The 13,164-nt window shown below is 37.4% G+C and overlaps 1 protein-coding gene across 1 annotated transcript; it reads right to left on the bottom strand.

Annotated features, from left to right (window-relative positions):
* Positions 1-1,442: 1,442 nt before the first annotated feature.
* On the bottom strand, positions 1,443-7,100 carry angptl4 (angiopoietin-like 4). Its single transcript, XM_077227711.1, has 7 exons — positions 6,440-7,100; positions 5,745-5,855; positions 5,532-5,622; positions 3,473-3,586; positions 3,248-3,343; positions 2,682-2,960; positions 1,443-2,593 (listed from the first exon to the last, which is right to left on the bottom strand). The coding sequence occupies exons 1-7, from the start codon at positions 6,944-6,946 to the stop codon at positions 2,409-2,411; spliced, it is 1,383 nt and encodes a 460-aa protein (XP_077083826.1). The 5' UTR covers positions 6,947-7,100; the 3' UTR covers positions 1,443-2,408.
* Positions 7,101-13,164: the final 6,064 nt, after the last annotated feature.

The raw sequence follows: 13,164 nt of genomic DNA, 5'->3' as shown, positions 1-13,164 counted from the left end.
GTCAAAAAGTCTCTCTTTAATGAAATGCTACATTCCATGTTGACACGACGCTCACCTCCGTCACGCTTCAGATTGATTTACCTTCATGACTCCTGTTGGAGCAGGTAACCTGTCACACAGACAGCATTGTGCAAACATTATATTACACAGGTAATATATGCATTTTTCTCCTTAAAGGGAGAGTTCACCCGAAAGTGGAATTTCTGTCAACAATAATCCTCTCATGTCGTTCCATTTTTTTTAAACAGTAAAAATATTTCTCACATTAAAATGAGTTTTAACCATTAAAACAAATCTACTTTTCTTATTAGTTAAAAATGAATAAATGTATTTGCAATGTATTAGCTTATGCCTTCAGGTTGCAAAAAGTATTTTAGTGAAATGCAAAACAGATAAGATAGGCTAAAATGAAATAAAATTATAAAACAACAATCAAATGTTATATAATAATATTTGTTCTTTGGTACTGTTCTGCTTCAGTGGCTCTTAACAAAGTAACAATACATTAATGGTATAAATAGGCAGGATGACTGTTGAATGAAGCTTTAAAAATCATAATGGATAAACATAATGGCTGTTATATGACGAAACATGTCTTTATGTTTGTGCAATGGCCTCATTTTCTGTTGGTTCTGTAATGCTCTTTATAACTCAATGTATACTGTACTGTGCAGTGTTCTTTTCTTATAACATCACTCAGTTCCACTTGACCCGTGGTAATTCATAAGCTTTTGTCAATATGAAGTGCATAATCTTGTTGCCTTTAAACCTGTGAAGGTCACCAGCATCTTATTTATTGTAAACCAGTTTTTCAAATGTAGCGCATTACAATGTTTCTATTTAGCACAGCTAAAAAGATAACTTAATTTCAAAGGTGATAAGACGTTGTTCTTTTCTTAAACCGTAAAGCACTTGAGTGTTAAATACACTAAATACATCTAGAAGTAAGTACCTGAAAGCACATTAGTGACGACTTCTTTCAGGTGTGAAACATTGAGTGTGACACTCGGAAACCAACACAACTTAAGTTACTTATAGACAAGTCAGAAGAATAAGCTGATTTCCGCTAAGTAAGGTTCACGTGTGTTAAAGACCACATGGCAACACTCCTGTAGGAACATTCAAGGACATAGTATTTTTTATTTTATTTTCTGTGATAAAAGTTTATTTTTGGTTTAACAGACATCACAGCATTTCAACTTTATGGATGTCTTACAGGTATATATTTGTTGCCATGTTTCTTGTCTCTGGGCGACTGTGCAAGCTCGAGCACCGCCAGGACATTCCAGCATCACCTGCCTTGTAGATAAACTTAACCCACTGGTCTGATAAGAGCTGTATACATCTGCTTACCACTTCATACTGAACTGATCTAAACCAGCCCATTCACTTCGCATTGACAGGGTGTTTGTGTGTAGTGCAAGAACTTCAGTGACACGGAGTTTTTTTGTTTTTTAAATAAAATCAATTTTTATTGGTCTCTTCAAGACCAAACATTTTTTCATAAAAACAGTAACAAAAAGTAACATAAATTATAAGCAAAAAGATAAAGAAATACATAATGATTTTTTTGTACAACACTTAAATATTATGGAAATCAGAGCTTGACCGTTTTGAAGTTGGCAAGAATGCAGCTGTAATGCTATGAAGAAAACGTACATTTCTGTTATTTACAGAGAAGTGACAGCTCTAGACATTTAAAGGCAGTCAATGTGACTGAGAAAATAAATCTCCACAGGAACTCCTCATTTGATTTCAAAACAGGAAAATACATAAGTAGTCTCAGATCATTTAAGCTTTTGAAAGACAGCATGTGTACCAGAAAATAACTTCCATGTTTGGATACTTGAAATGACTTGACAGGCAACAAATCTTTCAATGTTCTGCAGATCTACTAATGCATGTCTTTGTCTGTGGATAATGCCTTAAGATAAATAGTGCCTTTACAATAAGCGTTCTCAAAAGTACTGGCTCAAGCTTATGTAGCTTATTTGGTCCGTATTTTAGTGGTAAGGCTATTTAATTTCCTCCCCAAGCACTCGCAACGGTGCCTTACCATCAGGTCTTTTGACGTCACCCTGCCAGATTTGTCTAAACATGTAGCAGATCCTTACAGTGGCCTCCACCATATAACACATGCTGCTGCTTGCAGAGTTCCAGGCACTTTTAGTTCTTTCCAGTCTGATTAAATAAAAGAGCCTATTTTTCCACAGACTGGGATTTGAGTGTCCACCACATGCATGATTCAGACATTGTCTGTTATAACAAACAATCAGAAGACACTCCTAAAAGTGCTTTAGACCTTTTCAGCACCAGTATGTTATTTTGGCAGGTTACGAATGGTGGTTTCTCCTCCCACTTTATTGGTTAAGGTCTCGTGCATGATTGATTTGGACAGCGGACATCCTCTATGACTTGTTCTCGATCTCGGCGGGCGCAATCATCATGGTGGTGGTTTTCAGCGGGTAGTAGCGGCCACGCCAGGTTTTCCAGAACACTCCTTGTTTTCTCTGGTGCCTTTGCTTTGGCGCAGGAGTAACAAAATACCTGCCGTTTAGGTTTGAGCGACCACAGTTGCTAAACCACCAACCACCTGGAAAGCCAAAAAGGAAACCTATTAAAATGACAACATCACCCACATAAAAAGATTGAATTTATGGCCAACGGCATCATAATGTTACCTGATAGCTGTTTGGCACAGTTGAGGTCATTTTTCTGGTCGTTGTCTTTGTCGCGGGTGGAGAAGGGCACTCCGGATGTTTCGGTGGACAGAGAGCTCTCCAGGTTCCCAGCGCGCTTCTCCAGAATGCGCAAGGAATAGTTGCTCTCCTCACCATTCAGATGGAAAGGGTAGTTGATGCTCTGAATCTCATCCCGCCAATCAGAGAACTGCACTTTGAGGATGTAGTTGCCACCTTTGGACACAGAATGAATCTTCTCCAGGCCGAGCCAGAACTCACCTGAAAGTGACATTTAAGAAGGATATTTAAGAGACTGGTCTAGGAATAGGCCAGGAGATTTAGTCACTCTGCAGTTAAATCATTTAAAAGCATTAGGGATACAGGATTTGGCAATGTTTCCTCTCCAACCAGGATTGATCTGATCCTCTATCCTTAATCTGCAACTCTACATCCATTATTAGTAGGTAATCACTTTGCCTTAATCAAAGTCTACTGATAGAAGTTGCCGTTTGCTCAGAGCCTGTTGCTCACATGAAAAAAAGAGTTGGTTCACATTGGATTCTTACCATTCAGGCTCCCGAAGCCAGCTTGATATGCCTGCCATAGTTGATCGAAGTCTACAGATCCATCCTGGCGTCTCTGGATGACTGTCCATCCTCCTTCTGTGGATTCAAGCACAAAACAAAAGGATTAAAAGCTGTCCGGGGGAGGGGGGAGGGGGGTAGCAATATGCAACTTGCTTTACCAACAAAGAAGCCTTGGATGCTCAAACAAATAAAAGTACCACCTACCGGGTGTCATTTCGCAGAAGACCTCAAAAGGCTGTGAGTCAGTTGGTTGGAGGGTGTACAGCCCGCTTGAGGTCTCACCCCTCAGGAACAGCTCATGACAGTCAGAAGCCATAGCTGAAAGACACAAAAACACCACAAATATATTCATATGTCTACAAATGACCTATATCCAAGTCTGTATCCAAACAGGGATTTTAAAGTTGGCACACAATGGATATTGCTCATATGTACAGGATAAGTGTTTATCACATTGTTTAATGGTGAACTAAAGCCTTATCTCAAACACAGTACCTTGAACGTGTCAACCCAAGCACACAGAAGCCAACATGGAGTTTGTTTTTAACTCCAGGGCAATAGTCCAAATAGACGTGTTGTTATTAAACAAATGTCGTATTGGTACAAAAGAAGGTTACATGCTATACGCATTGGCATATATTTCTTAGACACTGAAGCTTAAAAGGTGTGCTCACTTTACAAACATCTGCCAAACAAAGGCAGTTTCACATGAGAATTATGACCTGGCTGGAACAATTGAGGGTGTAAACATGACCTTTCCCCCAGTTCCCAAGCAGAGACTTCCCTCAATTGCCTCAGACCTCTACAAGCATTCCTTCTTCCCTGCCCCCCTTTAGTCCAGCCCTTCACGCCTCCTTCACGTGCACAGCACCCCTCTTCTGACATCACAATGCATGAACAGTGAGTGATCCGGGAATGCGAGGCTGCTTCTGCTATTTGAGGAGCAACTGCAAAGGCCCTCAAGGGCTATATGTGAGATGAGTCAGATGCCCCCAACCCCAAAAAAAAGTTTGGTGCTGTCTATGCTGATAAAATTGGATGCCGTACTTTAACTGACAATATATATATATATATATATATATATATATATATATATATATATATATATATACACATACATACAACTATATATAATATAAAAGAAATTTGGAGTCATATATATATGTGTAGTTTATAACACTGTGTCTAAAACACAGTGGGTATATATATATATATATATATATATATATATATATATATATATATATATATATATATATATATATATATGTATGTATACTGTATAAACACATACATAAATACACACAGAAGCATATGGCATTAAGTGAAGTGGTCCTCTCTAGTCAGGCACACTTCTCATTCAGGACACTAAAAGGGGTTGTCTGTGTGGAGGCAGGGGGGGTCTGAGGGGGATAGTCTGGCTCTGACAGATCTAGGGTAAAGGTTACATGTTTTCTGAGAGAAATTACGTGTTTTTGGAGTGCTCTACACGACAGGGAAAGTCTGTACAAAGTTCACTGTCCAAAAATATGCACTCTGTATTTTATGGTTTTCACTGGATTAAAGCCAGGAAATCTAATCTAAGGTACAGGATATACTATATCTGTAAAAAAGCCCTCCCTTCGGTCTTGGCAAGATTTGTAACAAATATCTGCATGCTTGGACCCAGAGTTAACACAGTCCGAGACTGGTGAACTTGCACACAATTGGAAGGATTCCAGGGAAACGGTTTCTTTTAAAGCATTCTTTGGATCCCACTGATGTCAGAACTCGCCATTAAAGGCTTTATTGTGTTGGTTTGGATGACTGTTCAGGCCCATGTGTTTCTGCTAGGTTCACCTTTCACCTACTTAGAGGCAGCCATTGCTCTGAAACGGAGTTTCTTATAAATGTAACATTTCCTACCATCACACACCTACAGAATTAAAATTAATTAAATGGTTAAATGTTTGAGATGTTGTCTTATTTCCATGATGCATTTTCCAAATGTTTTCAAGATCATTTCCCTAACTGGACATGTTCAATCAACATTATGCAAACCAAGTCCCAGCATGCCTTTGATAAGGGCAAAACATCTCTTGTATATTTTACTTCAGTATAGATATTGTGTTATAGATGGTCCACTTATATGTGAATGGGAGAATTTGAAATGTAAACTATTAGCAATACATTTAGAGCACTCTTACTAACTTACAAATTAATGTAATTTTTGTGTTTACTGAAACACTGTTTTTTAGCCACAATTATGTTTTTTTAAACTTACCAACAGGGGAATCTCGCTGTTCAGAGCTCGCGTTCAGATGAACTTCATCCTCCTTCCGTTTGAGAGAAGATCGTTCGTTTTTCATTTGAATCTAGTACACATCACATGAATATTTTGAATAAGTTTTTAGTCTTAGATTTATTATTAATAACCACAATACTTTGTGGTCTACTTATATTTTGAATCATAGTATCCTTTTCTTTCTTTTTTTACCTGGTTTTGGAGGGTTCGAATTCGAACATTTTGTTTATCCATTTTTTCTTGCTGTTGCTTGATGCGCTCGACTAGGTCATCAATGCGTTTATTTTGCGCCTCCAGCATCCACTGAAATCAGAAATTGTTTGAGATCAGTCTTTAATCAAACTCAAAACGGGGGCTTTTCCAAACCTCAGACGATAGTTACAGTGCTGTTGACAATTAAATTCCTGTATAACCGGTCCTGTATAATCTTTTCAAACGACACAGCTTTTCTTCTGCATCGTTATGTAACCCGCGTAATGAAGTTTGCGCAGACAATGAACATCTAAACAGCCTGTTTATTGCAATGTGCGAAGGTAAACTTTCCAGAAGGTCAGTGCCTCTGACATTTTTCTTTGTCCGGACATGGATAACTGCTACCTTGCACGTACAGCACGTAAAGCGCTTTGAGTTCATGCCATGAAGCGGTGTTCACGCCCACAAACTTGTCTGTTATGCGCTTGTGTGCAGGTCAGTAGTCTATTGTAAATGCAGGCTTTTCAAATCACTTAAACCAATCCAATTCATTCTTGTTTAGTTATTTTAAGTTAACAAATATATGCAAATACACATCAAAACAAACATTACAATGCATGTCAGGCAGAGATGGTTAGACTAAAGACAGAATGCTTCACTTTCTTTTAGCCCTGAAATAAGGTTTTTGCACATACCTGAATGATCCGGGCATCACTGTAGTTGCCGTTGGCAGCTTCCGAACCCTCTCCTTGCATCAAGCCATCTATTTTTTCTTCCATCTTATTCATTCTCTCGTGGTCCTTCTGCCTGTCTTTGAGCAGCTCCTTAGTCTTCTGCCGCAGATCTGTGGACACGTTTAGGACCAGCCCCTCACTTTCTTCCAAAGTCTGGGCTTTTTCTTTCAGCACCATGCTGTCTTCTTGAAGCTGCTGAGTCAGCTTGCCAAGCTCGGATACGGTGACGTTGAACACCTTCATCTTAATGGTGATGTCTCTCACCTGGCCTTTGGTCTTGTCCACATGTTCTTTAAGACCCTGACCTAGCTGCAGCAACCCATGTGCAAGCACATTAACATCATCCCATGCTGCATACTGAACTCTCTTCTCTTTTCCAGCAGCAGCTCCTCTCCTCTCCAGCGGAAAGCTTGACCCGGAGCTTGCCAAGACTGTGATGCATAGCAGATTTGCCAGTGGTACCTTCATCTTGCTTGTTTTGTCTTTGGTTGTCTGGTAATTCTAACTTGTAGTAGAGACTGTCGTAGAGAGTCTATTAGTCGCAGTATTCTGAAGAGCACAAGCTCATGCTGTTGAAGGGCTTACTTGTTTTTATACCCTTCTGAGCTGTCTAGCATGGTCTGATTGGCTGGCCATCTGGAGGGAGTGTGTGTCTGCTCAGGTTTCAGCCTCCTCCCCCTTAACTGTATTTGCTTCTAATGTGAACCATGATGTAAGAATGGACATGGTTGCAACCAGAAAGCCTATCGATTTCTCATTATTTTTAAGATTGTGAAAATTGAGTGAAGGCGTACAACAATAATGAATATTGCGCAATTTATGTGATTCATATGTTTGTATGTGTGCCTTATCAGTTTGACTTTTTTGATTGATTATATTATGTTTAATTTAAGTGTTTTTTTTTTTGCACATTGTTTCACACAAACAATCCTACTGAGACAATTGAGGTGTGAAGTACAATCGTACAAACCAGTATTGATTTCAGTTTGGTACATCCTACCCACTGTTAATGTTCAATTAGTGGACATTGATAAAAATACATTATATAGAAAACTACATAGTTTAGAGATCAAATATTTAGTTTCTTTGGTCTGAATGGAAATCAGGGTTTTCCCAGTGTGAAGTCATTAGTGTGGCAGAGGTTTTGTGTGGAGCGACGAGTTGAACGTGCCTGTGGTCTGAGGTGGTCTGTTCCACTGTGAGCACAGAGCAGTGTGAGAATTAGGGGAAAGTTCATGCTCACAGAAAGCCAGCATTCACTAGAGCCTTGTGAAGACTACACTAGGTTACCTCTTCAGGTGATGCCTTAGAATTTGCCTCACCCATAGAAAAGCAATACTCCTATTTAGTTGTAGTTGTTGTTTTTGTTGTTGTTATTTTGTCTTGTGATACAAAGGATTAGGTGTGTATTCCAGTTAGGTGATATCAAAGTACAAGTGTTACAGAGTTTACGCTTTAGTATTCGAAAGCTTTTCAGGTTTTCAGAGAGAGATTTGCTTGTTTTTACAGTGTACTTCTTTTCTGACATGGTCAAAACAGGATTTGAAGTTAGGATGTGGTAAGTGGAGCAGAAGCCAGGACTTGATAATTGATGAAAATGAACTCGGTCACGACTGGAATTATATGTCTAATATAAATATAGGTCTTATATAAATAACACTATTGCTCCAAAATTTAGGGTCAGATTTTTTTTTTAAAGAAAGTAATACTTTGAATTATTTTGATCAAAAGTTACAGTAAATAATGGGGGGGGGGGGGGGGGGGATCACTATTTACACAAAAATACTTAGCAGCACAACTGTTTTCAACATTTATAATAGTAAGAAATATTTCCTGAGCAGCAAATCAGCATATTCGAAGGATTCTGAAGTATCATGTGACTAAAGACTGGAGTAAAGATGCCATCACAGGAACAAATTACATTTTAAAATATATTACAACTGTCTTTTTATATTGTAATAATATTTCACAATATTACGTTTTTTAATCAAATGATTAGGATTAGAGACTTCCTTCAAAAACATTTTAAAAATGTACCGACCCCAAACTTTTGAAAGGCAGTTGGGCATTACTCAAATGCAGAAAAAACGTCATCCAAACCATGCAAATTAAATGCCTTTAAATGCCTGTGTAATCTATATTGTGATGCATCTAGGTAAACATTTCACTTGAATTTCAAGCCTGAAGGGTGCTTCATGGTTAATGCTGGATTGACAAAGCATTTTATACTTGTTCCAGTGCTTGTAAACCAACTCTCAGGGTGTGTTTGCTTCTCAATGCCAATGACGTGAAGCAAGAAATAAAGCAAACACTTTTTGAGTTGTTTCATGCATGCCTTTTGGTAGATCACTCTAATTAAATCACATAACATGTCATTGTTTTAACACTCCGTAACTCTTTTGTTTTGTTTGGTACTTGCATAGCTACAAGACAGGGGTTGATATCTTAAATCAGTTGACCTACCGCTCTTCATAATGACGGATCAGAACATTTGGCATGGGATTTTAATTTACGCATCATCTGCGAAGCACAGTGCGTATCCATCTCTCCTAGCCGAGGTCTTTTCAGATGCTGAGTAGCCCTGAAGTCAACAATTAGCAAATGAATGACACATTCAGTATCTGCCCTGTCTATGAGTTTCCCAGAAACACTGATGACAGCAGTTAGTCATCTGCCCGAATCACATGCCGGTACCAAAGGAACAGCTGCATTTTTGACTCAAATATGCTCCCGGCAGGACAACCTTTTACCCACATTCTAAATGCGTAACATCTGCATCATTAGAATACCAAGATTTATGTGAAAGAGGCGCTATAGGTGAATAAGCTATGGATGTCCAAGGAAATTATAACAGAATCATTGTCGAAATAAATAGTTTAAACAAGCTTAAGAAGTCTTGAAGAAGTTTTGTTAATACAATTATGTTTTGGTAAGTTGTTAACAAAAGCATTACAGAGGTCACGCTTCAATAGACAATAGGACTCTATTGCATTTATTCTTCTAGCTTTAAGAAGATATGGTTGTACTTTGGGTGATTATACAATAAGATTTGGAGCCCGTCCCTATACTACACGTAGGCTATGACTCAATTTTAACACTACCTGTTTTTCAATTTTTTATTAAGAGCATTATAAAACAAGAAATTCCTCTGTATATTGTTCACATGTCATATCCGGAGTGAGATGAACACTGGCATATGAGCACGTCTCCTATATGCTCACCAAAGCTATGTTTATTAAAAAAAAATAGTAATACTGTGAAATATTATTAAATTATTTAAAATAACTGTTTTATTTTTTATTTAAAAAAAGTCATTTATTCCTGTGATGGCATAGCTGCATTTTCAGCATGATTACACCAGTCTTCAGTGTCACATGATCCTTCAAAAATCATTCTAATTTGCTGATTTGCTGCTCAAGAAACATTTCATATTGTTATCAGTTGAAAACAGTTGTGTTGCTTAATATATTTTTATTCAGGATTCCTTGATGAATAGAAAGTGAAGGTAGAAGGTGGAACCATGCTGAGGTATGATTAAATGTGACTTTAAATGGCATGACTTCAGTCAAAAGATTTGTAGTGTCATAGTATGGTTGTCCTCTTCTCCATTTAGAGATTGAAGTATTTCTGTGATTGTGATGTTGAGGACTGTGTAAAACCATGTCTGACGTGTAACTACACCTGTTAATGTGGAAGGCAATCCTTTGAGACATCTTTCAGACTTTTCCAGAGACAAGGGCCAAATTGTTGTGGTGTATTTATCACACATAGATTACATGTTGCATGCTTGATAATAATGAAATGAAAGAAAAAGAAACAATGAAAAGACATACTGAAAGATAACTGTTGCTGAAATTTCTCTGCTCAGAGCCGAACTCAACTACTCCAGAACAGTTTGTTCTGAGTGTACATTAAACCACATCTGGGCATGCATTCAACCGCGTACGTGCTTGAAAGGAGTGCTTTTTGGGACCGTCCAGAGAAAGTTCTTGTGCCTCCTTGTGGTCAAATATAGAGGTTATCTCCCCTCAGCTCAAATCCCACAGAGCAGCGCATGGCCTTCATCACCACCTCAAGATCTGTTATTCAAACACTCTTAAAGCACTGGAAATAACGCATACTGGAAAATAGCCTGCTGTGAATCTCTGATGTGCTTTCTGTATATGGACAAACATGATTGTCTTTATAGAACAATTGTGTTGTTTCCTCCTCATTTTGCCTATATACATTTCTCGTTTACTTTTTACTGTTTTTATTCTAGTGCAACTTCTTTTGGACCCAATCCTAGGCCCATAAATTCATATTTAGCCTCAGGTTTTTCAGAACCAAAATTTGTTGCTTATATCTTAACGTTAGGATTTATTTTTCACAAAACAACCATGCAAAATATAGTCACCCAGAGCATGACGATAAAGTAATTTATTGCTCAAAATTCCATAAATCTTATAATAAAAATAAATCATAATAAATGTGGGTTTACATGATAAGTTAACATAAAAAACTAATTCAGTTATGATCATAACTTTGCAATTCACATTTTGTAGAGGATCATCAAAACTTTTAAAAAGGATAATTTGGATTTGAGCATTTGAGATTATTTTTTGTTATGTCAAATTGCTTCTTTAGAGCAGCACTAAATAAAGAAATCGAAGTGACTGTGCAAAGCTTTATCTCAATCAGAATCAGAATCAGAAAGAGCTTTATTGCCAAGTGTGCTTGCACACACAAGGAATTTTCCTTGGTACTGAAGCTTCCAGTGCACATATACAAATACAGATACAAAAAGTAATAGTAATACAAATAGTAATAGAAATTCTACAAATAAAATTATAAAAAATATGAAAATACTATAAAAATATATGGTCACAGTTGGGTTTTGACAGTCAACAGTTAAAGACTGAATAATCAGCAGAGGACAGCAGCTTTTCACCATCAGGTTCATTTAATATGACACTCTGATATGACAATGCAGCAGCTGTTGCTTATTCTGAACTCTTGCAGGCATCTGATATTCTCTGTGTTGTAAGTGGTGCATGGCATGGCACTAATTTGGTTGAGCATTCATTCAGATCCTGCAAAGATGAAAGACAAACTGACTTAAAATGCAGTCTTATACAAATTCAGACTGAAATATGCACGGTGCATTGTTGAATCTGATGTTTTACTCATGAGACTGGGAAAGGACAGGATGTACATACTTTGCAGATGCATAAATATCTAAACAGTTTTCAGCTGCAGCTATGTTCAGTCATACTGAAGATCCAGACAAGTTTAAACACAGGACTTTCAGACAATAAAATACTTTTTTTTTAACAACAAAGAAAAATATTGGCAGTATTGGGGGGAAAAATATCATATGCTGTTTGTAGAAACTGAAACCGAAACTAATTCATAATTTACACATTTGATGCATTTAACTCTCATTATTTATTTTCTCATTTGAATGCGGCACAATTGGGTTTTATTGATGTTGATGTTCATTCACTTGCCCCAGACAAGCTTCAATTCTCTTTTCTTTTTAAAATAAACCATATTTCTTTGTAATTTCCTGAGACACTTAAAGGATTACTTTTAAGGAGTTTAGTGTTCAAAGAACCAGTTTTTACTAGTCATTTCTACAGAAATGACTTATGCAACACATAATACTTCTGCGTAAAGGGAAACATATATTGTTTTAACTATTGTGGTAGATGTAATGAGCCAAAGTTTAATAGTCCCATTCATTTAGCCATATTAAAGGGACAATGTGTAGTTTTTTAGGTATTTTACTATCTAAAAACAATATTTTTATTCATAAATATGTCCTCAATGGTGTACAAATCCTCTGCCAAGTTGCAGTTTGTTTGAAATAACAAACCTGTTCACCCGAACGAAAACTCGACGAAGTGCTATTAGAAGACATCCTGTCATAGCTTTTTGGTACATAACAGCTACCGTAGATGCAACACGCATTTGAAAAAACGAGGCGCTGGAGAGCACAATTCGTTTGAATGGAAAATACAATTTCACCGCTAGATGGGAGAAATTCCTACACAATGTCCCTTTAATGAATATTGAGTAGGCCTATCTGTAAACAATATTATTTTTCTTGCATATTCACATTCCGGATACCCCGTTCTAGAATCAGATTGCATCTTGTCATGTAACATTCCTGTCAGTTAAGTTTGATCGGATTCCAACACGTTATAAAACATTTTCTAGTTGGGACCTATTTAACTTTCAAAACATCTGCTATAGGCAACCCCCAGTGACTTTAAAAATAAACAACATTAGGGAATTGTTAACCTTTCATCCCCTATGGAGTCCTAGAGAGCAAAACAAACGGAGAACTGGGAGCGTGCAGGCAGTGCATTTTTCCATGATCTGCAAAGATGATATGCCACATGTCTATACATATTCCAGAAGCGGAAAGATATTTAACTCTGTGGGAACTGTTTCTAAAAGAATATTGACATAGGATATACAGAAAATGTAGCCTACATTAGGCTATATCCTCACACATTGGCGCCTTTTTCAGATAACTATAAGATTTAGCCCAGCGTGACATCGTACGTATCTCTGTCTTTTTGTTTACTGCTTTTACGTTCACTACATTTAGATGCTGTATATATATATTTTTTTCTCTACACTGTGTACTTTCAAATTTTGCTCTCCCAACCATAAATGTTCCAAACAAATCCAAAGCA

Source organism: Siphateles boraxobius, unplaced genomic scaffold, assembly GCF_051911475.1.
Source record: "Siphateles boraxobius isolate OS27281-9 unplaced genomic scaffold, OSU_SipBor_1 1, whole genome shotgun sequence".
Lineage (NCBI taxonomy): Eukaryota > Metazoa > Chordata > Actinopteri > Cypriniformes > Leuciscidae > Siphateles > Siphateles boraxobius.
Note: the sequence above shows the minus strand (reverse complement) of the source record. Positions and strands in the feature narration are given on the sequence as shown.